The sequence below is a fragment of the Puma concolor genome, chromosome B1 (genome assembly GCF_028749965.1).
Source record: "Puma concolor isolate L17-30 chromosome B1, mPumCon1.1.hap2, whole genome shotgun sequence".
NCBI classification, from domain to species: Eukaryota; Metazoa; Chordata; class Mammalia; order Carnivora; family Felidae; genus Puma; species Puma concolor.
Window position 1 is genome coordinate 145,000,671 of NC_141670.1, and position 26,042 is coordinate 145,026,712.

The 26,042-nt window shown below is 39.0% G+C and overlaps 1 protein-coding gene across 3 annotated transcripts in view; it reads right to left on the minus strand.

Moving 5' to 3' along the window:
- Positions 1–26,042, minus strand: part of SHROOM3 (shroom family member 3) — a 327,995-nt gene that overhangs the window by 273,915 nt on the left and 28,038 nt on the right. Inside the window, exon 1 of one of the 3 annotated variants that reach the window (XM_086704806.1) lies at positions 1,327–1,520. The exons of the other annotated variants lie outside the window; for them this stretch is intronic. Within the exon in view, the coding sequence (XP_086560932.1) occupies positions 1,327–1,335 (9 nt within the window). The 5' untranslated portion in view covers positions 1,336–1,520. Of the gene's footprint in view, positions 1–1,326; positions 1,521–26,042 lie in introns of those variants that run through there. 3 annotated transcript variants of the gene reach the window in all.

Sequence of the window (26,042 nt, forward strand, 5' to 3'; positions counted from 1 at the left end):
TCTACTTCTGTTTTATATCCAGGCTGTTGAGCGCTGAAGGAAATGATACCAATACACATTGGTGCGATATCATGGTCTCTCAACTAAGTTGACAACCAACACTGCTCCTATTCCCCTGAACCACACACTTCCCACATCAGATGTTCACACTGATCTTGTCCACTATCTCTCTTCCGTCAGAAAAAAAGATAAGTAAAAGCTCACAACACCAGAAGTACATCAACTTTCTGCTCCTCTACCATCAGATGAGGTTGCCTAGAAACAGAGCCCGAAACAGGGATTCATGTGTGAGTGATTTACTGAAAGGTGTTCTTGGGAGAAACCTGTATAGAAGTGACAGGGGCAGCTGACGTCTAGCCTCTCAGCCTGACCCCACAAGATCTCTGAAGCATGAAAAACAGCACAAGCACAGAGTTGTCCACTTGGAGGCAAGAGGGACAGATTTTTGTACTCTCTCAATCAGTCATTGGCTATCAGCCATCCCCAGAGGATGGTATGTAACCTGTAGGTGTTTTCTGCTTTCAGCAGAGGACAAGTTTCTATGAAAGAGTACAGCTAGGAACCCTAGCAGCCCATAGAACAACAGCTCAGGGTTAGCAACACCAGTCAACCAAGGGGACCTGGGCATAGCACCAACAGCAGCTCTCACAGCAAACCCACAACCTTATTTACATGAACACTCTCTCTCTCTCTCTCTCTCTCTCTCTCTCTCTCTCTCTCTCTCTCCCTCTCCCTCTCCCTCTCCCTCTCCCTCTCCCTCTCCCTCTCCCTCTCCCTCTCCCTCTCTTGTTGCTGAATTCCTCAGTATCTCCCACCCCACAACAAGCTCCTAACCCAGCGTGAATGATCACTGCAGCACTCATTATACTGTAGTTTAACCATCAGCTTACTTTCTTTCTAAACTCCCACGCAGTGGGGGCCATTCATTCTTGTCAGGATCCCTGGTGCCTAGCACATAGAAGAAACTTGTTCTGAATGAATATTTTTGACTCATTATGGTTCTAGAAACAGGAATTTCAGGTCGGTTAAGCAAGAATTTCTCAAAAAGAGAAGACCCTTTCACCCTTTGAATCAGTTTGCAGAAATGACAAGCTTAAGCAGCCCCTTTAGAACTGGCTTTGATGGATGACCTCCACTGGCCAAATTCCACATCTCGCACGTCCCAGTGTCAAAGGCTACCACATGAGGACCACAGAGAGCGCCACACAGAAGGCACCACAGAGCCCTCCTGCTACTCATCTCCAGATAAATGACCAAAAATTCAGGGTGTGTGGCTGCACTCGAGTTGCCAGGATTGGGGAGCTTCCCTTATCATTGGGCACCTACCTTAACCATTCCTCATGCCATGTGTGTGTCACTATCCGCACTTTCTTTTCCCCGTTCATCCTCTTGCTGCTTTCAGCATAAGGGCCTTGTGCCCTGAAGTGTTCACCATCTGGGAGATGCCTCCCCTATTTCTCCAGCTCCACCGTCCTCTCACTTTGTGGGAAAGTACAGTTGCCTAATCCAAAGGTGTTGGGTGATCTTGTTTGACAAACAGGAACAAACCAGCAATACACAATGTTGATTCTGCCTCTTACGGGCCACAGGCAGCTAGCTACAGGGTGAAAACCCAAGTGCCGTGTGGTCCCTCCATTTCTTGTAAAGACTCAGGCTGTTCACTTCCTTAAAGACATGCCATGTGGGTAGAGAGTGTACAGCTGAACGTGACAACTGAATGATGAGCATAAATCAAATCTGGAAAGGCCTGGAAATTTGGAAAAGAGCTTGAGAGATTTGGCAATCATTTTTTCTATTGAGAAAGAGCTAGTCCACAGCAGGGAGGGGGAAATCAATCTGGGGCACACACCATGAGAAATCAATTTAATGAGGGAGGGGGCAGTGAGCATGGAGAATGAGAAAATAAACAAGGGCCAACATACTCATTTCAAAATTCAGAACAAGCACCATAAATGGATATTAGGACTACAGCCTATGATAAAAAGTTAATTATTTTCATTTTTGTTAAAGCCATTTTGGGTAATAAAAAAGAAAGGGGTAGAAGAGAAGTTCAAGGGTAAGTAGAACTTACCTTTGTACCTCAGTATTCATACCCCTCACCCCTGGCTGAACCCTCTCAGCCCCCGATGGGACATGAGATCTATCAAACCTACAGAATCCTCCAGTAGCTTTCCCTCTACCCTTTCTTGAGCAACTTAGGCAAATGCCATTACATCAGTTATTTCCCCCAGAATTAGCATTGCTAGATTTAGCAAATACAAATATAGAACTCCCAGTTAAATTTGAATTTCAGGGGCGTATGGGTGGCTCAGTGAGTTGAGCATTTGACTTCGGCTCAGGTCATGATCTCACAGTTCGTGAGTTCAAGTCCCGCATTGGGCTCTGTGCTGACAGCTCAGAGCCTGGTGCCTGCTTTGTATTCTATCTCTCTCTCTCTCTCTCTCTGCCCCTCTCCCACTTGCACTCTGTCCCTGTCTCTCAAAAATGAATAAAGGTTGAAAAAAAATTTTTTAATTGAATTTCAAATAGATAATGAATAATTTTTTAGCATAAATATGCCCCATGCAGTTCTTGGGATATATTTATACTAAAATAATAATAATAATAATAATAATAATAATAATAATAATATCCTTATTTACCTGAAATTGAAACTTAATTAGGTATCTTGGATTTTATCCAGCATCTCCACCCAGAATCCCACCATCAGAACCAAATCTCATTGAAATTATAACACTAGTAAGATTTGTATTTGTTTCTAGCATGTTCTCTGAGAGGAATGTAGGGAAGACCTACCTACACCTTGCAACAGCCTCCACATAGAACATGGGAATCTGAGCCTAAACTCTAAGGTCAAGTGGATAAGATTGTACACATGATATAGTCAAATATTTTCACTGACAAATATAGAAATGTGAAAACAATAGGTGGCTTTCCCTGGTGCCACTTATTAATACGAAGTTAGGATGGGAGACTATATAGGATGTTTCTTTTTTTTCTTCCTCTCTTACCAGAATTTTCTTATTATAAACTTTATAAATGGCACACAAAGTTTTAGGAGCCACATGGTGAAACGGGTACGGAATTCTAAAATAATTTTGTAAATAAAAAAAAAATCAAGTGAGTAAAAGGAAGCATATAATGAAGAAAGTGTTGAATTTTGTGAAATCAAACGTGGTAATGTACCTTTTGAATCTCACTTTTAAATTCCACAATCAATTACTTTTCAATCAATCTGTCATTCAGACCTTCAGAATGCACGCTTGCCCCAGTTCAACAGCTCTGCAAAGCAGGCCAATTCTTGCGAGCACATCCATCACTGGGCTAAACCAGAAGACACTAGCAAATTCAAGGAAGGTAGGAGGAAGCAACTGAAAAAAGCAGCCGTTTTGGAAGAAGAAAATTCTTCCTTTGCCTTGTGTGTATCTAAGAGCTGTGGAAATGCTTCAGATTTACTAATGAGCCCTGTTGCCATTTCAGAAGCATATTGCAACACTAGAACCTGACAGGGACTTTCACCTCATAGCAAACCAGGTTGAAGATCAGGGCCAGGATGTTTGACCTTTAGAGACTTTTGTTAAAAAGCCTTCATTTTCTAGAAATGGTATCCGAAGTGCATTCTCCTTTGTAGGAACTCGCTTTCTTTGTAGGCTTCAGTAGACAATTCTGATGATCACTCCCCACATGGTGTTTTTCCAAAATTAATGTCTACATCAGTTTGGATGTTCTGGCTACAAATAGTAGAATATCCATCTAAAAATGACTTGGACAATGGAGGGTTTGTTTTTGTCACATGACACGTCAAGAGATAGATGGTCCCAGTGTTGCTCAGGAGCTCCCTAATGTCAGGGCTCTGAGTTAATGCCCAGTCTTGGCCCATGCCTCAAGACTACAAGATGGCTGCAGCTGCTCCCTGGGTGATACAAGTGCATTTGAAATGCCAAGCAGAAAGATATTTTTCTTACTGGACTTTTTATCATTAGAGAGAATTTTTTTCCTGAAAATCCCCAACAGGTATCCACTTGTGTCTCATGACCAGAGCTAGGTCATAGGCAAGGGAATCTAGGAAAGCAAGAATCCAGAATTTCTAGCTTCTGCATTAGTGAGATGAAGTTCTCCAAAAGCAAGGAGAGAGAGAGCTGCCAGGCTGCTCACGGACTGGTACACGTTGCACATTAGTGCCCTGCCGTCATCACAGGCCCAAACCATCACCACAGGCTTTTGCCCTTCCAACTGTCTTTATCTCTTGATTTCCCTATATCCATTCATGATGCCAGCAATCTTTCTGTCACTACTCTGGAGACCTCAGATTACTCTTAGACTCCTTCCCTTCCCTCATTCCTATAACCAACCAGTCTCCATGTCTCAGAATCATTTATCCCTTCTCAAGGGGTCTTCTCTCCCTCCTCTCCTTTTGGTTCTAATCTATCATATTAATTTGGACCCTTACCCTTATCACTTCACAGCCAGACTAAAGTGCAAAAGCCACCAAGCCATTCTGCCCTCATCCCAGGTGCACTTTTTCATGTTTCCCATCCAGAACGTTTTCAAGGATTCCACCATTAACCACAGAAGATATTTAAAACACTTTAGCCTAGTCCTTAAGATCAGCCACAATGGACAGCAGTGACTAAGAAAGCAGACCTTGTGGTTAAATTACTTGTATGATATTTGGCTACTAACTTAACTCTCCAAGACTCAGTTTACCCATTCATAAAATGGAGGTGAGAATACAGAGCACACATGGAAAGTGTCAATAAATGGTAATTATGATTTCTGCCGTTCTTGTTATTAAGCAGCAGGCACTCTACTATGAATTAGGATGCATGGGTGGCTAATAGACACATTGAGCCTGTCCTCATTGGGCCGATTTCAATTGCTGAAATAAAATCCAACTATTCCATATTTATCTTCATTTGACATCTTTGCAACTGCAAAAAGTAGAAATTAAGGTGTGGATCTTCTTTGTCTCTGTAAATTTTAAGTACTAGAGATTAAAGGCCACACCAGGGATTAAGGAGACACACAAATTACATTCTTCTCACTTGGCTATGGTCTTGGGAGTTTGCTTTTTCATCTTCAAATTTTCACTTCTCTTAATTTGACTCTTTGGCCACTTCCTGCAAATCAGCCATTAATAAAAGACAATATTGTATACTAGAGCACTCATCCTCTGTTAAGAAAAAAAAAGAATAAAGGGCATATGTTAAAGATAAGCAAGATCTGTACCCGGCTAATCCTTTCAGCCAGAAAAGAATTCCATGTAGTTAATGCTCCTGTTGCCCTCTGAAATTATCCCAGCAGTAAAACGCCAGGACAATGCCTCAGTTCACCATTTCATTTTGGCAAAGTGCTGGCAGGGAACTGAGCCCTGTCCTCCTTCCCTCCTCCAGAATCCTGGCCAGAGGCAGGCATGAGAGTTTCTCCATGATTCCAGTCTGTGCAGCAACACTTAATGGTTAGGGGCACCAACTCTGGAAATAGACCACCTGGGTTCAGATCATGGCTGTGTGACCTTCAGCAAGATCCTTAACTTCTCTGTGCCTGATATTTCTCCTCTAAACTGAGGATAAAAATTGACTGGCCTCATAGGATTGCTGTGAGAATCATGTGAGTGAATACATGTAACGTGCTTAGGGCACTGCCTGACATGTGATTAAGAGCTATGTAAGAGTGAGCTCTTGTCATTACTAATACCCTTTCCCTTGGCTTGGCCACCTGTCAACAGTCTTGACGGCTTACTGGAATACTTCCTAAACATTCCCCCAAAGCGCTCTATTCAAAACCTCAGGCCAGCCTATGAATCAACCAATTTCATTCTGTGGAAAAGAGTCCAAGAAGAATAAATGGGGAATGCTGGATACGGTGGGGCTAATGCTTTATCGGCTTCTTAAGAAATGTGGCCAGGCTAATGCTTTATCAGGTTCTTAAGAAATCTGGACAATAGAAATGCAAACTGCTTTGCTTAAAGGGGAGTCCATATTTTATTCCTCTCCAATGAAACAATGTTCTCCTTAAAAGTCAAACAGCATCCCTCTCATTGCCTACTCGTTGTAGGCTCCTACTCAAATATACATGCCACAAGAAAACTGGTAATGTCTGCACAGTTCGAATAGCTTTGGCTCATTAACAAATCAGACTCTTGACAAGTCCATTAATCCTAGGATCTCAACTCCAAGGTCATGTTCACTTTACAAAATCATAACCAGAGCACCTATGTATAAAGTCACTCTTATGATACAAATATGGTCTATTTTTAAAAATCTTTCTAGTGGTCCTTATTCTCACTTAGCAATGTTGTTTTTTTTTTAAAAAAAAAAAAATCAATGCTATAATTTATACACTATACCAGCCAAGCCAGATTTGTCTCCCATACTGTAAGTTTTTTGTTGTTGTTGTTTTGTTTTAACTGTCTTCAATAATACCTCTAATAAATAGCACAATACTGAAAACTTCCTAAGAAGAGGTTGAAAAGCAGTTTGCAACTTCTCCATAGTTTGAGGATAAACACAAGTTACAGGGCACATAAAAAACATGATGACACACATAGTAAAAGTTCTTTTCACCAGAAGACTATATAAATACTTTGACTGAATTGTCTGTGTTTCAGGTTTCCTAGCTCAGTAAATGACACTAATGAAAAGCAAAAGGACCAAAAGAAAGAAGGATGGCAAGCAACTAAGAAAGCAAAGACCCTGGAATAATCTAAAATCGACTGCATCCATCCTTTGAGAGTTGAGTAATGGAAACAGGGAACCTCTGTTTCCACTCTACAGTTCCACTTCTTAGTGAATACTGTCTGTGTTCCAAGTCCAGTAGCAAAATAATAAATCAGAGTGAATTCAATGCAAGTATGACCCTGTTCGAAGAGACTGCACATTTAGTACAATTCAGTTTTCTGTGGTTCACCTACTAGTTCACAACATGGGTTGGGGTGGGAGGTGGGTCCAGGATACATACCATTGATAAGATGACTTTTAATATGATAGTTAGTAAAGGAGATATTTGTAAATTGAAAAATTACTTTTCTTGGGGGGTGGGAGAATGGGTAAATAGGTGATGGGGATTAAGGAGAGCCCTTGTCGCGAGGAGCACTGGGTGATGAACAGAATTGTTGAATCGCTATATTGTACACCTGAAACTAATATAACACTATAGGTTAACTAACTGGAATTAAAATAAAAACTTTTTTAGAATTACCTTTCTTCCCAGCAATCCTACTCCTGGGTACATATCCAAGGGAATTGAAAATATATGTCCACACAAATACTGTGTATGTGAATATTCATAACAGCATTTTTCATAACGGCCAAAGGTAGAAATAACTCAGATATCCACTAACTGATAAATGGAAAACTAAAATGTGGTACGGCCACATAACGGAATATAATTTGGCAATAAAAAGAAATGAAAACATTATGCTAATAGGCCAGTCACAAAAGGCCACACAATGTATGATTCCATTTTATGAAATGTCCAAAGTACGTAAATCTATAGGGACAGAAAGAAAGTAGATGAGTGCCTATCAGCGGCTGGGTAAGCAGAGAACAGAGAATGACTGTTAATGGGTATGGGTTTTTTGAGGGGGAGGAGGAATAATAAAATGATTAAAAACTGATTGTGGTGATAGTTGAATTACTCCATAAATATACTAAAACCCATTAAATTGTACAGTTTAAATGGGTGAATTTTGTGATAAGTGAATTCTATTTCAATAAAATGTTTTTTTAAGTTTCTTTTCTCCCATTCTTCACCAAATAAATATTTATTAAGTAGTTAGTCAGTACAAGTTACAGGGTTACTAGTAACGTATAGAAGATACACAGTAGACCTTTGTCTTTTCACAAGGGATATTTCTGGAAACATTTCCAAATCATCAAATAAATGATTACCAGTAGGGCTGAGACATTGCACAATTATAGAATGTGTCATTCATTTTGGAATCTACGTGCATGATATTCCTAGAGTCATACAGAGCAAAATCTAATGGCCATACAGTGTGGTCCTGGCTACCTTTAAGAGACTAGCATGTGGCTTTCTTTCCTAGAAACCCCCCCCCCTTTTTTTTTTTTACTTCACAAGAATCACTGAATATGTGCTGATGGATTGGGATATGGATAGTTGCTCACCCAAGCTATATGGTTTATTGCCAGCACACAACAAGGATCTACAAGGAAAAGTTCCATGATCAACTCTACTGCTTTGACCCCACCTCATTCAAATGTTTATGAAGGAGGTTCCAATCCATCATGAAGTTACAAATTGTCAATCTTATCAGTAGTGAAATAATCTTTCTCTGCCTATTTGAAACATCCTTTCCAAAATATACTAATTGCCACCCTCTGTCTACTCTGGCCTTTTTGAACTACTAAATATACAACTTTCTGAGCTTTTGATGTAAATATAGTCAGCAATGCAAATACTTATGCTTTATCTATCAAACTTGGTTTGTGTTCACTTCCATTCCAACCAGCAGTGATGTAAGGTGTTGATCTCTCAGCAATTGGCAATTCACACATATGTGTGTATGTCTCATCTGTATGTCAGACAGAGTGGAAAGCAGCAAGTCACATCTATAACATTCCTTTTGTGTTTGCTCAAGTGGTAGGAAAGCAGAAAAAAACATGAATGACCCAACTGAGACCATAGTAATATCTATGCAAATGAATCATATGACCATGTGGGACTAATTCCCCAAAACCATTTATTCTATTTGGTTTAAAAAAAAAACATTTAATTATTACGATACATTTCAGACATATAAGGTTTAAAAATAATAAACATCCCTATGTCTACTACCGCCGTCCATAAGCAATAGATACAATTGAAGCCCTGATCACATTGTTCTCTTTTATGTTTATTCCGTTTATTATGACTTGGGAAAAGACAAAAAGGTGACGCATAAATCCTTTTCAGGAACCGCAGAACAAAACATGGGTCACAGCCAAGCCAATGTTCGTAAAGATGCTGCCTATAATCTGATATAAAGGATTTATCTGACCAAAGCTAATTCCACTCCCCCAAACCCATTCTGCCAGGATGTCTCAAATAATCATTACTAAAGCATCAAAGCCTTACCCAGGTATAGCCGGCAGATGGGTTCATGAAACTGTCATAAATGGCTACATCTCTATAAATATTTATTTCTGGAATAAAATCTCCCAAACGACTAAACATATAACTCTTCCCTCATAAATGTTCTATCAGTTTTTGTATTTATATTAGGGGAAAAATACTCAATTAGGAGTTTATCTACTTTAGAAACCTTCTTACCCACTCTAGCCAAAGAGAGGTTTAAGTCCTCCTTTTCACCCAGAAATTAAAAAAAAAAAAAAAAAAGCCCAGGGCCCAGGCTATTTTCAGACAGCTGGTAGCAGTGAGAGGCAGGAAAGTGGGGACATAAGGTAGGGGGTACAAGACATGGCTGCCCCCCAATTTGACATCTCAACTCCTGAATCCAGAGAACACAGGACATTGAAACAATATGGACAGAGGACTAGGATAGGTTTCCTATATGATCTGAGAAGGGAATGAGTTTTTTGATTATCTAATATTTACTGCGAATTTGTGCATCGCATTGGATTGCATCTCCTAAGAGAAACTAGAGGGAACAAACACAGGAAGGTGAAATTCTGGTTAGCAGAGTAGAGAGAAGGGCCAAGGGCTTCAGTGTGCTCTCCGTTTGACAAGCCTGGCTGGGCAGCGTGAGTCCTTGGGTCTGAGAGAGGAAAGTGCGGGAGGAGGAGGGGAGAGCGACAAAGGACTGGCTTGCCCTGGCCATTTTCTCAGATGTCAGGCCCACCACCCAGGCTCTGATACTTAGATTGTAATCACAGCCCTCTTGCTTTCTGCTCACAGATGTTGAGTCTCTGAGTCACTACATCTCAACCACATTTTCGCAATCTGAGTAAAATCCCTGGTATTAGAAAGAAAGGAAAATTGAAAGCCTGTTTCCTGCTGAACCATAACCAACCCTCTCGAGACCTATTTTTTAGTTTGCTTTTTATTTTGTGTCTTCTTTCTATATTCCCTGTTCATAATGAGCTTCGTTCCTCCTTTGATATAAAGGAAAATGTTAACTAAAGGTTATGCACAGAAAAAGAACCATTCTGCACACTTCATGTGTTGTTTATCAAGCATTTATGTCTCACTGTTTTCTGAAAACAAGTATAGATTACTTTATAAGAGAAAAATTGTATGTACATATACTCACAAATATATCAATCAGGTAAACCTTACAAACATATATGTGATAAAGTAGAAAGAAAAAAATCATGACAACGATTTAAAAATTTAAAAATGATTACAGTCACTGTAACTAAGCATTAAGAATGGTTTTGAGCCTCCAGACAATTCAGGCAAAACCAGAAAAAGGACAAGTTACATGTCATCTTGCTGCAAGGGCAATGGCCTGAGTCTCCCTCAGGAGGGGGGTGGGGCGTCTATCCTTTTCTCTTTCTACACATCAAGTTAAATCAAATATTACTTAGTTTCAGAAATGTTGCCTCTAGTGTCTCAGTCTTATTTCAGTCATATGAACTAGATAAGATACATTGCATGAACATTATCTTGTGTCTTTAATCCTTACTTATTTCTTCAAATTCATAGGAGCTCCAGACTCACAGAGATTGTAGCCAAACCTATCCTAGCTCCCCAGCACTCATGCACATCATAGAAACCCATAGCACATTCCCAGAGGCATTATCTTAATGCAATAGGTTATACATGGGGGATTAAGAGATGAAAGGAGAGGCTACATATCCTAATTCTTAATCTTTTGCTATTTCTGCTTAAGGGAAACAAAGACATTTCAGTAGACCAAAGGAAAATAAATTTATACATGACAAGTATCTAAGACAGGACAAAATGCTATATGGTCAAATCTTTTGAGAGTAAGTACAGTTGATAAGCAAATAGGCCCATGGACTTATTTGCAGCTCTTCTTTACGAAACAGAAAAAAATAGGACCCAGCTAAAAAACCCAATGTCTAGAGATGAATTGGATTTTGTTGGCACTAAGCTGGTTTACAAGAAAAGCAGTAATCTGATGCTTGGAGGCCACGGGCTCCTTAATAATGGATGGATCAGCATTTAGAAAACTATAGAAAACAGATCCTTCAGTGTTTAGTGGAGGTCATCTAATTGAAGCAAATGGCTTTGGGAGTCTAGGAAAAGAGTAGAGAGATCATCTCCCCTTGTGTATGGAACACACATGACTCTCTAACCTAATTAGGTAACTGACTCTTTCAAAACAAAGTTTCCAAATTACTCTAAAAAATGGCTGCCTCCAGGGGCGTCTGGGTGGCTCAGTCGGTTAAGCGTCCGACTTCGGCTCAGATCATGATCTTGCCGTTTATGAGTTCCAGCCCCGCGTCGGGCTTTGTGCTGACAGATCAGAGCCTGGAGCCTGCTTTGGATTCTGTATCTCGCTCTCTCTGTGCCCCTTCCCTGCTTGTGCTCTGTCTCTCCCTGTCTCTCAAAAGTAAATAAACATTAAATTTTCTTTTTAAAATGGCTACCTCCAGATTGAGATCTTAGAGTCCCCAGTGAAGTCTTATTTCCCCCATATGCCAGTCCTCAGCACACGGCCTGACTTGTAGAAATATTCTGCTGGCACAGCTGGTCTAAGATTGTTTTGTATGCTCCTGCATTTCACCAGGTTTAAATAAAATAAAATACGTTGTAATACAGGCAAGATTGTTTCATGTGATTTCTGTAACAAGGGGATTTTTTTTTTGAAAGAGTATTGTTTTGTGATTAAACCATATGGATCTCAAGGAATATTGTAGGAAATACCACGAGAATTCACTACTGAATGCTTTTTCATTCACTGTATTTTTTTCTCCACCTTAGAGTATTAAAGAAGGCTGAGGTGAACAGTGAATTTGCAGTGAACATATTTTGGTGAACCTGTCCTTCTGAAAGAACTGCATTGAGAAAGTTAAATACTATGTATAAATTCCAGTGATTTGCTTTGGATTCCTTAACGTTCTATTTCAGTTTGTAGTTCTTAACCCAAAAAGCCAATATTTGCTTTATAAGCTTTTGAAATGTCCAATAAACATATATTCAAAAAGCAATATGGAAAACAGATTTTATGTATTTTCTGCATTCAATATTTTATTTTAAAGTAGGTATACTTATTAGAGCTTCCAAATACTAATTTGATATTTCTAAAAATTCTGTAAATAGTAACTCTTCCATTAAAGTAGAAATTGACTATGGTAAAATGCAGAGTAAAAAAGTCCTTTATCTCTGACCCAGGAATTTTGTGTCTTCTACGAGTAACTAATGAATCTGTGGCAGGTTCTTTGTTAGCTTGTTAGTAGGGTAAATTCTCCTACTCTTCACAGTCCCTGACAACTCTCATTGAATTATTGTAATGGAAGTGTCTTGTTGAGACATGGACTGATAACACTCGTGTTTCTCTTCTCCTATTTTCCGAATCAGGGATGTGCATTAGTGAACATGACCAAAATCTCACTTTCATCTTCTATCACTTTGCTATGAAAAAAAAGTCATACCTATATATGTCCATAATGCTTTACATTCGTTTTTTTTTAATTTACTTATTTTTGAAAGAGATAGAGACAGCATGAGTGGGGAAGGGGCAGAGAGAGGTGGGGGAGAGAGAATCCTAAACAGGCCCTGAGCTGTCCATGCAGAGCTGGATACGGGGCTTGAACTCATGAAACCATGAAATCATGATCTGAGCTGAAGTTGGACGCTTAACTGACTGAGCCATCCTGCAACCCCCATAATGCTTTACATTCTTATGAAGGTTTGTATAATTCAATTTGCCAGGCTGATATAATTAACTCCTTTGGGGGAAAATTTCCAAAATCACATACATTCCTTAACATAGAACCAACCTGCCAAGTACAAAATCACCTGTACTCTCTGGAACAAGGCCAAGGAAAGATGCAGAGATGATGATAAAAATGATGCTGGACTAAATTTCCTGAACCATTCTCTAATCACATGACTTACTTTCTCAATAACATTTAATGGTTCTCCATAGCCAGCTGTCCAGCCATCTTTTTATAATTTGATACCCATTTATATATTTTGTTTACCAATTTATATTTTCAATTTTATTTCCTATTACTTTCTTCATACACTGTACAATTTAATCAAATGCAACCATTCAAAGTACGAAATTGTCCCATACTTTAAATTTTATTTTGAGATATAATTCACCTACCATGATATTCACCTTATTAGACTATACAAGCCCGTGGTTTTAGTATATTCACAGAGTTTTTCAACCATTACCATTATCTAATTCCATAACATTTTTATCACCCCAAAAAGAAATTCTGTTCGTTAGTAGTCACTCTCTAACCCACCCCCGCCCCCACTCTCTGCTCCCCACAGCCACTGGCAACTTTGTTGTTTCTATGGATTTGACTGTTCTGGGCATTGCAAAAGACTGGAATCGTACAACATGGGGTCTTTTGTGACTGGCTTCTTTCACTTAGCATAATGTTTTCAAGATTTATCAGTGATGCAGCAGGAGTCAGTATCTCATTCTTTTATATGATTGAATAATATTCCATTGTATGGATACCATATTTTGTTTATCCATCAGTTGATGAACATTTAGGGGTTTTCCCCCCACTTTCTGACTATGCTGAACAGTCCTGCTATAAACATTCATGTTTTCATGTACAAGATTTTGTTTGGACATATGTTTTCATTTTCTTGGGCATATACCTAGGAGTGGAGTTTCTGGGTTGTGCAGTAACTTTATGTTTAACTTTTTGAGGAACTATGCAATCGTTTTCCAAAGTGGCTATACCATTTTACATTCCCACTAGCAATGCATGAAAGTTTCAACTTCTCCATATCCTTGTCAACCCTTGCTATTGTCTTCTTCATCACAGCCATCCTAGTGGATGGGAGGTAGCACCTCTTGTGATTTATAATTTTGAGATGCATCTCTCTGATGACAGAGGATGTTGAGCATCTTTTCATGTGTTTGTTGGCCATTTGCACATCTTTTTTTGAGAAATGTCTATTGAAGTCTTGTGTTCATTTTTAATGGCATTGTCTCTTTTTGTTGTTGAGTTTTAATAGGTGGTTTTCTTCTTTTATTATTTTAGCTTTATTGAGGTATTATTGATGAATATAATGGTTCTTTATATATTCTACATAATAGACCCTATCAAATGTGTGATTTGCAAATATCTATTCCATTTTGTGGGCTGTCTTCTGAAACAAGTTTTTAATTTTGATAAAGCCAATTTATCTAATTTTTTTCCTTTGGTTGCTTGTGTTTTGCATGCCCTAGCTGAGAAACTATTCCCTAATTCAAAGTCAGAAATATCCCATAACTTTTAAAATTGAGATATAGTTCACATACCATTCTTAAAGAATTTTTTATTATGACTGTAACAAGTACACCAAAAAGTACACACAACGTAATTGCATAACTTAATTTATTATTATAGAACTACCATCCAGGTCAAGAAACAGAATGTTGCCAGATCCCAAGCAGGCTTCCTCCAGTATTCCATCACTCCTTCCCAATTATAATACCTTCTCGCCTCCAAGACAAGACTGTGGTTTTTGAAAGCAAGTCCCAAATTAGATCCATTTTTTTTTTTACTTGAACAGTGTTTATTACATTAGAATGAATTAACAAAGAACGGAAATTAATTTTGCCATTTAATAGTATCTCCTATAATTTTTGACTGGTGAAGAATTTTAAATTACTACACAAGGCTGTGTTTCTCAATCTGTTTTTGGCTTTTTCTTGTTTTCCCCCAATCTATCTTAGGTACATGACACATTTTGATCAGTTAATGATTTACTGTAGAAAAGGGAAAGAAAATAATAGTATTAATAAAATACCCAATAGTTATTGCATGCTTACTGTATGCGTGAAACTCGGCCAAGCATTATGTCAGTCAGTCATCACAATGCCCTTAATGAGATGTCTATTTTTATCACTTCCTGTATCTGCTCCCCACCCCTATTCTTTAATTTTTACCAACAGAAGTCCTAAGGCTTGACAAGGCTAAGTAACACGTCCCAGATCACATAACCAACAAACAGCAGTGACAGGATGCAAAACTGGGCAATCTGACTCCAGAGACTACATGACACAATCCTCAACTCTTCCCAGATCATTCTGACGCCCAAAGTACCTGAGAGCTGTCCTTAAATCTGGTTAGGAAAAAAAGATGCTCACTAAATCCCTGATATCTTTCCCAGATGTTCTTTCAAATGTACAGAGCCTTGGAACAGTATGTGTTCAATAAACAGTGTTTATTACAACACATTTTCTTATTGTTGGATGTTGGACCCATTCCTGATGCATTCATGTGTCACTCTCTGAACAGAAAGCTGTATCTGTATTAGGACTGAATAAGGCCTCTCTTTGGGTAACATTCCAACTGTCCCTGTTTTTTAGATTTGCAGTATAAGGGAAAGTATGTGGTCATAAAGAAAGAAGGAAGTGGTACTTACAAAAGTTAACTATCTTCAGGTAACCTTAGAGCTGTGTGATTCTTTAAAAAGATACCCATATCAGATTAAGGGTCACTCAGAGGTGCTTTCTTTGGTCAAGACCTTAATGGTTCTCTTTTGATATGAGGATAAGTGACATTTCATAAGAAAAATGTAGCTGGATATTATAAAGTAGTGCATGTGTGCACACGCACGCGCGCGCGCGCGCACACACACACACACACACACCTGTTATCTCTTCCCTTTAAAAAGACACAGACATAGCACAAGATCGGAACTTGATTGATATCCTTGGCAAATTTTTGAGCCAGGTTTTAATGAGAATATAACCAAGACTTAACTGAAGAACTCTCCACTATCCTCACTACTTTCTGTTTATGGCCCTACTGACAGGCTGTCACCTGATCATAGGGTATTTGTCTCATTTACAGCACACAGAAGTGAATGTATTAGATGAATTAAATTCTGCTTGAAATGTGGCATGCTAAATTGCCCGTGGCTGGCTTGGTGGCAGTACTCTAACAAAATAATGAATTCAGTGTAAGCCTAGAGAACACGTCCTTGGCAAAAGGCTTCTTGGCATTTTTAGCCTCATTCATTAAGTGGGGATACATTATCCAAGAGCTTCATTAGCAGCTGAAGGTGGGAAGAATCTATTAGGTCATGCAATTATCCCTTTATAGCCAGGTCAGTCCTGTTCCAATGACTGTTCTACACAATGTGGCAATCCAATCTCTCTTCTCAGCTTCGTGAAAAACTCTCAGTCAACAAAGATGATTTTTTATTACACCTTACCTTTATACATCACTTTTTCTTTTTATCTTTATGTTTTTCTTAATACTTATTCTGCCATCTAGAAGTGTTCCTTTATCTGCGGTTAATTTTATTGTAGCTTCAACAGTAACTCACTTTCCAAGTACTGTATGAAAAGGAGGGTTCCACAGAGTAGAGTGAATAACATTTTCTATCTCTTAGGAACTGGCTTTCAAGTATCTAGTGGTTTGTGGTTTCAAAGCATTTTCACACACAAAAACTCATTTGATCCTCACAGAAACCCTATGGGGTAGATAGAGAGACACGGTATAGTTAGTGGCTCTTAGTCTAGGGTCAAATGACTGAGTCTTTAGGTCACTTCAACTGCAAAATGGGGTTTATAATAGGACTTCATAGGTGTGCTGTAAAGAAGAAGTGAATTAACACCTATAGAGCATTAAACTTGGGCACACGTTAAATACTACTTGAGAGTTAGCTGTACTTTTTGTTTTAAAAATGTCGCTAAATCTTCCCTGTCAATGGTAAGTAAAGCTTTAAGTGAGAACTTTTCAAGAATTTTACCAGACCAGATAGGACTCAGCTGACCCATTCTTGACATTTTTCACCTTAAATCTCAATCTTCCTTTCTATAAAGCTCCATATCTTCACCTGTCCATTGTCTCGTCTTAGTTTCAAGTGTGCAGCACAGTTATTCAACATGTTTATACGTTATGCTATGCTCTCCACAAGTGTGACTACCATTTTTCACCATACAACATTATTACAATACTATTGACTATATTCCCTATGCTGTACCTCTTATTCCCATGACTTATTCATTTCATAACTGGAAGCCTGTATCTCCCACTCCCCTTCACCCATTTTGCCCATTCCCCGACTCTTCCTCCCCTCTGGCAACCATCTGTTCGTTCTCCGTACTTAAGGTCTTTTTCAGTTTTTTGTTTGTGTGTCTGTTTTGTTCCTTAGATTCCACACCTAAGTGAAATCATACAGTATTTCTCTTTCTCTGTCTGATTTATTTTACTTCACATAATACCCTTTAGGTCCATCCATGTTGTCTCAAATGGCATGATCTCATTCTTTTTTATGGCTGAGTAATATTCCACCATATATATACATATATATACCACATCTTCTTTATCCATTCATCAATTGATGGACACTTGGGGTTGCTTCCATAAATTGGCTATTGTAGATAATGCTTCTAAAAACACTGGGGTGGGGGCGCCTGGGTGGCTCAGTGGGTTAAGCCTCTGACTTCAGCCCAGGTCATGATCTCACAGTTTGTGGGTTCGAGCCCCGCATTGGGCTTTAGGCTGACAGCTCGGAGCCTGGAGCCTGATTTGGATTCTGTGTCTCCCTCTCTCTGCCCCTTCCCCACTCACACTCTCGCTCGCACGCTTGCTCTTTTTCTCACTAATAAATAAACATTCAAAAAAATTTTTTAAATAAAAAAATAAAAACACTGGGGTGCATATATCTTTTTTAATTAATATTTTTGTTTTCTTTGAGTAAATATCCAGTCAGTACTGGAATTCCTGGGTCACATGATATCTCTATTTTTTTTTTTTTTTTGAGGGACTTCCACGTTTTCCTCAGTGGCTGAACCAGTTTACATTCTCACCAACAGTGTAAAAGTGTTCCATGTCCTCACCAACACTTGTTATTTTTTGTCTTTTTGATTCTAGCCATTCATACAGGTGTAAAATGAGATTATGGATTTTTTTTAAGTTTTATTTATCTTGAAAGGAATGGCGAGGAGGGGCATAGAGAGAGGGAGGGAGAGAGAGAATCCCAAACAGGCTATGCACTGTCAGCACAGAGCCCGACCTGGGGCTCGAACTCACGAACTGTGAGATCATGACCTGAGCCAAAGTCGGACACTTAACTGAGTCACCCAGATGCCCCAAAATTATGGTTTTGATTTGCATTTCCCTGATGATGAATGATACTAAACTTCTTTTCACGTGCCTGGTTGGCATCTCTATATGTCTTCTTTGGAAAAATGTCCATTCAGGTCCTCTATTTTTTCAGTTGGATTTTTAGGGTTTTGTTTGTTTGTTGCTGTTGAGTTGTATTACTTCTTTATATATTTTGAATATTAATCCCTTATTGGATATATCATTCGCAAATATATTCTCCCACTCATCGGTTGACATTTTGTTTTGTTGATGGGTTATTTCACTGTACAAAATCTTTTTATTTGGTGTAGTTCCAATAGTTTATTTTTGCTTTTGTTTTCCTTGCCTTAAGAGATATATCTAGAAAAAAATATTGCTATGGCTGATGCCAAAGAAATTATTGTCTATGCTCTCTTCTTGGCATTTTATGATTTCAGGTCTCACATTTAAGTCTTTAATTCACCTGGAGTTTATTTTTGTGTGTCGTGTAAGAAAGTGGTCCTGTTTTATTCTTTTGCATGTTGCTGTCTAGTTTCCCCGACACACTTATTGAAGAGGAAATCTTTTTCCCCCTTGTATATTTTTCCTCCTTTGTCATAGATTAATTGACCATCTAAATTTCTGGGCTCTCCATTTTGTTCCATTGATATACATGTCTATTTTTGTGCCAGTACCCTACTGTTTTGAGTACTACAGCTTTGTAGTATATTTTGAAGTCTAAGATTATAATATACTTCTAGATTTGTTCTGCTTTCTCAAGATTGCTTTGCTATTCAGGGTTTTTTTGTGTGTGGTTCCATACAAATTTTAGTATTATTTGTTCTAGTTCTGTGAAAAATGCTATTGATATTTTGATGGAGATTGCATTGAATGTGTAGGTTGCTTTGGGTGGTGTGGTCATCTTGATGACATTTGTTCTTCCAATCCATGAGCATGGAATATCATTCCATTTGTTTGCATTGTCTTCAATGTCTTTCATCAACTTTGTATAGTTTTCAGAGTACAGGTCTTTTATCTCCTTAATTAAGTTTATTCCTAGATATTTTATTCTTTTTGGTACAATTATAAATGGAATTGTTTCATAAATTCTTTTTCTGCTATGTTGTTATTAGTGTATAGAAATGCTACCAATTTCTGTGTATTGATTTTTTATCTTAATACTTCCTGAATTCATTTATTATTTATAATAGTTTTTTTGGTGGAGCCTTCAGGGTTTTTGACAGATAGTATCATGTCATCTACAAATAGTGGCCATTCGACTGCTTTCTTACCAATATGGATGCCTTTTTGTTGTCTAATTGCTCTGGCTAGGACTTCTAGTACTATGTTGAATAAAAGTGACAGTGGATATTTTTGTCTCGTGCCTGATCTTAGAGGAAAAGCTCTCCATTTTTCACCATTGAGTATGATGTTAACTGCAGGTTTTTCATACATGGCCCTTATCATATTGAGGTATATTCCCTCTAAATACACTTTGTTGAGAGTTTTTATCATGAACAAATATTGAATACTATCAAATTATTTTTATCTATTGATAAAGATAATAAAAATCACATGATTTTTATTCTTCATTTTGTTGATATATCACATTAGTTGATCCATGCATCCCCAGAATAAATTCAACCCGATTATGGTGAATGATTTGTTTAAATGTGTTGTTGGATTTGGTATGCTAATATTTTGTTGAGGATTTTTGCATCTATGTTTATCAGGGATATTGGCCTAGAGTTTTCTTTTTTTGTAGTTTCTTTGTCTGGTTTTGGTATCAGAGTAATGTTGGCCTCACAGAATGCATTAGGAAGCTTTCCTTTCTCTTCTATTTTTTTGAAATAATTTGAAGAAAATAGGTATTACCTCCTTGTTAAATGTTTGTTAGAATTTGGCTGTGAATCCATCTGGTCCTGGACTTTTGTTTGTTGGGAGTTTTTTGATTGAAGGTTCAATTTTGTACTAGTAATTGGTCTGTTCAGATTTTCTGTTTCTTCCTGATTCAGCTTTGGAAATTGTATGTTTCTAGGAATTTTTCCATTTCTTCTAGGTTGTCCAATTTGTTGGCATATAAATTTTCAAAGTGGTCTCTTATAAATAATCCTTTGTATTTCTGTGGTGTTGGTTATTACTTCTCTTTCATTTCTGGTTTTATTTCTCTTTTTTTTTTCTTTGATGAGTCTAGTTAAAGGTTTATTAATTTTATCTTTTCATAGAACCAGCTCTTGGTTTCATTGATCTTTTCTACTGTTTTTTTCTTCTTCTTTTTTTTTTTTAGTCTTCATTTCATTTATTTCTGCTATGATATTTATTACTTCCTTCCATCTATTCACCTTGGGCTTTGTTTGTTCTTCTTTTTCTAGTTCCTTTAGGTGTAAGTTATATTGTTTATTTGAGATTTTTCTTTTTCTTTTTTTTTTTTTTTAATTTTTTTTTTCAACGTTTATTTATTTTTGGGACAGAGAGAGACAGAGCATGAACGGGGGAGGGGCAGAGAGAGGGAGACACAGAATCGGAAACAGGCTCCAGGTTCTGAGCCATCAGCCCAGAGCCTGACGCGGGGCTCGGACTCACGGACCGCGAGATCGTGACCTGGCTGAAGTCGGACGCTTAACTGACTGCGCCACCCAGGCGCCCCGAGATTTTTCTTATTTCTTGAGGTAGACCTGTACCACCATAAATTTCCCTCTTAGAATTGTTTTTGGTGTGTCTCCAAAATTTTGGACTATTGTGTTTTCATTTTTATTTATCTCCACTTAATTTCTTCTTTGATTTTTTTGTTGATTCATTGGTTGTCTAGTAGCATGTCATTTAGCCTCCACGTGTTTGTGTTTTTTTTCAGTGTTTTTCTTGATTGATTTCTAGTTTCATACTGATGTGGTTGTAAAATATGCGGACTATGATTCCAATCTTCTAAATTTATTGAGACTTGTTTTATGGCCTAACATGTAACTCATCCTGGAGAATGTTCCATGTGCACTTGAAAAGAATGTATATTCTGTTGTCTTTGGATGGAATGTTCTACATATATCTGTTACGTACATTTGGTCTAATGTGTCATTTAAAGATACTATTTCCTTATTGATTTTCTACCTGGATGATCTATCCATTGATATAAGTAGGTGTAAGCTTGGTGCTGACAGCAGTGAGCCCATTGTGGGGCTTGAACTCCAGAACCATGAGATCATGACCTGAGCTGAAGTTGGACCCTCAACCGACGGAGCCCCCAGGCACCCCTCCATTTTCAAAATTAAGTGTTGGAAAGTAGGGTGCACTGCTTGGAAGTCAACCTTATGACCAAGTCATTTCCCTAAGTTCTGGTTCTAACTTCTGCAAGCCAGGGCAAATGAAGACTCAGCATGCGAAGGTCATCAGAATTATTCAAACTATGATTAAGTTTATGAAAGTTGCGACTATATATCTTTATCTTGATCTTCCTATGCTTTCCCTTTTTCCTTGAAGATCACCAGTTGAAGTTTGTGTCTTCATTGGTAAGGTCTCTGAGACCCTAATTAGGATTATCAATGTATGTACAGGGTGATCACCTTTGCTTGCTCTAGACTGGACCTCACTACTTAGCTGCCTCAGCCGTTAGTTTCTCTTACCAGTATTTGCTCTCTCCTTTATAGTTCCATGACCATTCTCCTTCATTCATATTTTTAAAGTCAGACAGGCCTGGGTTTGAATCCCAGAGGGACTGCAAAGAGGCCATATGATTTTAGGTTAATTTAACTTCTCTAAGCCTCAGTTCACTCATCAATAAAATGGAGATAACATGCTTTCTTTTCTGCGTTCTGGGGAGGACCAAGGTTATATGTATAAAAATCATCTAGCACAAGGGTTGGCACAAAGTACAAATGCAACAAATAATTTCCTTCTATTACACTCTTCACAGAGAAGCGAAATACTATGTTAGCAGTAGTTTACTTTCTCTTAATCCCATATTATCATTGTATCTTCAGCCCAAACCCAGGCATAATCCTTCCTTACTTCTTATTATTGCTAAATGTAAAATTCAACAAATAAACCAAACAAAGAGATCTCTTATTGCCCTTAGAACTTGGTTTTTGTTGTTGTTGTTGTTAGTTTTGTTTAATTTGATTATTTTTTGCAAGGCTTCTGCTGATTCTAGACTTGGAATTATTGTTATTATTATAAGGTGAATGTTTTAGATTCTTCCCTGAATAAATGAATCATTATCACTGTCTGAAAGGCTAAATAAAGCATCCGGGAAACAGCAGGCCCCTCCTGCTGCATTTGGTAAAAAAGATATTACAGAGAGGCCATGCCTCGGTGCCTGATGCTTCCCGACAGGGCTCTCAGTAACAGAGGGAGTCTGCCTACAGGACACAAGACACAGATTCACACAACTGTCCCTGTAACCAAAACCTCTATCCCACTATGAACACTAAATTGTACCAGGTCTTGAAAATTCACAGGGCAAGTTGGAAGTGAACATAAAAGAGGAAGAACACGAAGGACCAGATGCCGTGGGAGTAGGGAAAAACAATTTTGCTTTCAGTCTATCTGATTAGGCTGTGCGAATGCCTTCTACAGAACTGTCCATCACCACCTCGCTTAGGTCAGACAAGAGTCTGACCCGAATGCCTAGGCAACAAAGGGCAAACAATGCCAAATTCAATTTTAGCTGATCCTTGAAAGAAGGAAAAAACATTCTGCAAGGAGCCCGTTGAGAGCACCACACGAACCCCATATTTTTCATTTTTGACATGTTGGAGTTTATATTAGCACTTTCTCTTTTTTAAATTTTTTTAATGTTTATTTATTTTTGAGAGAGAGAAACACACGCACACAGTGCGAGAAGGGGAGGGGCAGAGAGAGGGAGACACAGAATCCGAAGCAGGCTCCAGGCTCTTAGCTGTCAGCACAGAGCCCAACACAGGGCTCGAACTCTCGATCTGTGAGATCATGACCTGAGCCAAAGTCAGACGCTCAACTGACTGAGCCACCCAGGTGTCCCTGTTAGCACTTTCTGGTATAAAGTAGAAACCAAAATAGAGTGAGATAAGGAGCGCAGAGACAGACAAACACGCAAGCGCTGCTCACGATCTCTGTTTCGGCTCCCACTCCCAGAAACTTAGTGTCTTTCCTGTCTCCACTTTAAAATCTTATTTTCAAAAGTGACACTTTCTCACTTGAGGCCTAGGCTTTTTTCCAAGGGAAAGAAACCCAGTTCTATTCAGGCCTTTCATGTATGGCACACTTCATTAAGTTTTCCAAACACTTTTCAGGTACCAGAAATAGGTAAGAGTGTTCCCCAAAGCCTGGCAATCCTGTTTGTCAACAATCTAACATTCAACGGACTTCGGACTTCGGCTTTTTTGCACTGGAGGTGATTTTTGTGTCAGCTCAAGTTCTTGGAGAAACAAAAGCCCAAGAGGAACTCGATCTGCCAGACATGTTCTTGGGGGAACACCCCTGGAAGATAAGGGGGAAGGGTGGGAACAGGAGGGGAGGGCCTTCTGACCACAGGCAGTCTGACAACTGTGAAGGGAGAGCCGGAAGGAAGGAGGACCGAGGAGGGGGAGCTTCGGCCTGGGTGCAATCCTGGGAAAGTCCTGGCCAGGTTGAACCTCGGGCTAAGACTGCCATCACAGCAGGCATCGGGCAGGAATGCCCCAACCTTCATCCTTCATCTGCTCAGCCATCCACTGTAGCAGCCTGGCAAGCATGGCCTTGATGTGAACGCTGCAGCAGACAAAAGGTGGCAACGGTGGGAGGCTGACAATTATCTTCCTTACCGCAGCGTCTCTTGAAGGAAGATCTGGACAGGGCACCTCCTTGGCAGCTACGACTTCTTAGACTAGTGGCAGCTTTCAATCATTTTTGGAATAAGGTGGGTATACACACACACATACACACACATATACTAGCTCTTTGGATAAATAAGTGATGTGGATCAACTCTGCTAATGGGATTCAGGCGAAGTCTTCACCTTTGGAAAATTAAGGAGTCTATAGGTCTTTGAAAGTTTCTTGATATTGGTTCTAAATGCATGTGAATTCCTGGAAACGCAAAACACCACTGAAGATCAGTAGTCAAAGAGAGGACTTATGGCGCTCTGATGATAAATGAAGTTTGGGCTCAGGTTTACTTTACGGGATCCACACTATGGTTATTTCCTTAGCTCTTGAATGCATAATCGATGTAGACATGCTTGGAAACAGGTCTAATCTCCACACTGGAATGTGCCAAATAGAGCTAATACTGTAGGAGGGCCAAGTGGAAGCTCTTGGAACTATCTCCACCCCACTCTATGCAATAAACCACATCCCTGGGAGAACTGCCAAGATTAATGTCACCACCAAAGACTTAAAAGATACAGGTGTGGTGATTCCTAACATTTCCATTTAGCTTGCCTGTTTAGTCTGTGCAGAAGATGTATTCATCTTGGATAATGATCATGGATTACCATAAACTTAATCAAGCAACACCAATTGTAGCTGCTATTTTAGATGTGGTTACTTGGGCAAATGAACATAAGTATCTGGCATCTGGTATACAGCAATTGATCTAATTTTTTGCTCATCAAACAAGTCTCAAGCATCATCACAGGCTTTTGCTTTCAATTAACAGGCATAACAGTATCCCTTCAGTCTCTTACCCCAGGGCTATGTCAACTCTCCTGGTCTCTGTCATAGTCTAGTCCCCAAAGGTTTTGATCATCTTGACATCCCACAGAACATCACGTGTCCACTTCGTTGATGATATTCCACGTTCGTTCCTTCTCATGAGCAAGTATCTTTATGCTTATTCCTTATGTTAAATTTCCTCTGCTGAAATAACTAGTTTAAGTTCTATTCTCCTGACACAAATTCTACTTTCTAAACTCTTTATGGACCAAACCCAACATTATTGTCAAATGTCAATTTTTTTTCCATGAAAGGCTGAGTTTCCCCATAAAAGTCAGCTATCCTTCTTTTTTTTAATTTTCTTTTTAATGTTTATTCTTGAGAGAGAGAGAGACAGACAGACAGAGCGCAAGTGGGGGAGGGGCAAAGAGGGAGGGAGACACAGAATCTGAAGCAGGCTCCAAGCTCTGAGCTGTCTGCATAGAGCGCGGTGTGAGGCTCAAATTCACAAACTGTAAGATCATGACCTGAGCTGAAGTCAGATGCCCAACTGACTGAGCCACCCAGGTGCCCTTCAGCTATCCTTCTTATGATTAAAATAAGTACCATGTGAGATATTCAAACAAACTTTTCTATTGGACTCACAATTGCCTTTGACTCCTTCATATGATACTGGAATAAATTCTGGTCCTTTAGTTAATTTTTCATTATCTCTGGGGCAAAAAGCATTAAAAGAATTTTTTTAACATTCATTTATTTTTGAGAGACAGAGACAGAGAGAGAGAGAATGCAAGCAGGAGAGGGGCAGAGAGAGAGGGAGACACAGAATCTGAAGCAGGTTCCAGGCTCTGAGCTGTCAGCACAGAGTCAAACACAGGGCTCAAACTTGCGGACTGTGTGAGATCACACCTGAGCTGAAGTCAGACACTTAACTGACTGAGTCATTCAGGCACCCCTGGGGCACAAAGCATTTGTTGCCAGTTATGGGCTGAATTATATCCCCCCTCCCATGCCAATTCATATGCTGAAGCCTTAACCCCAGTGCCTCAGAATATGATTGCATTTGAAAATAGGGTATTTAAAGATGCAGTTAAGTTAAAATGCAGCTATTAGAGTCAAATGCCTTAACCCAGTATGACTAGTGTCTTATAAGAAGAGGGAATTTGGATACACAAGGAAATACCAGGGCTGTGCACACACAGAGGGAAGACCACGTGGGGGACACAGTGAGAAGGTATCATCTGCAAACCAAGGAGAAAGGCCTCAGAAGAAACCAAACCTGCTTAACACTTTGATCATGGACGTCTAGCTT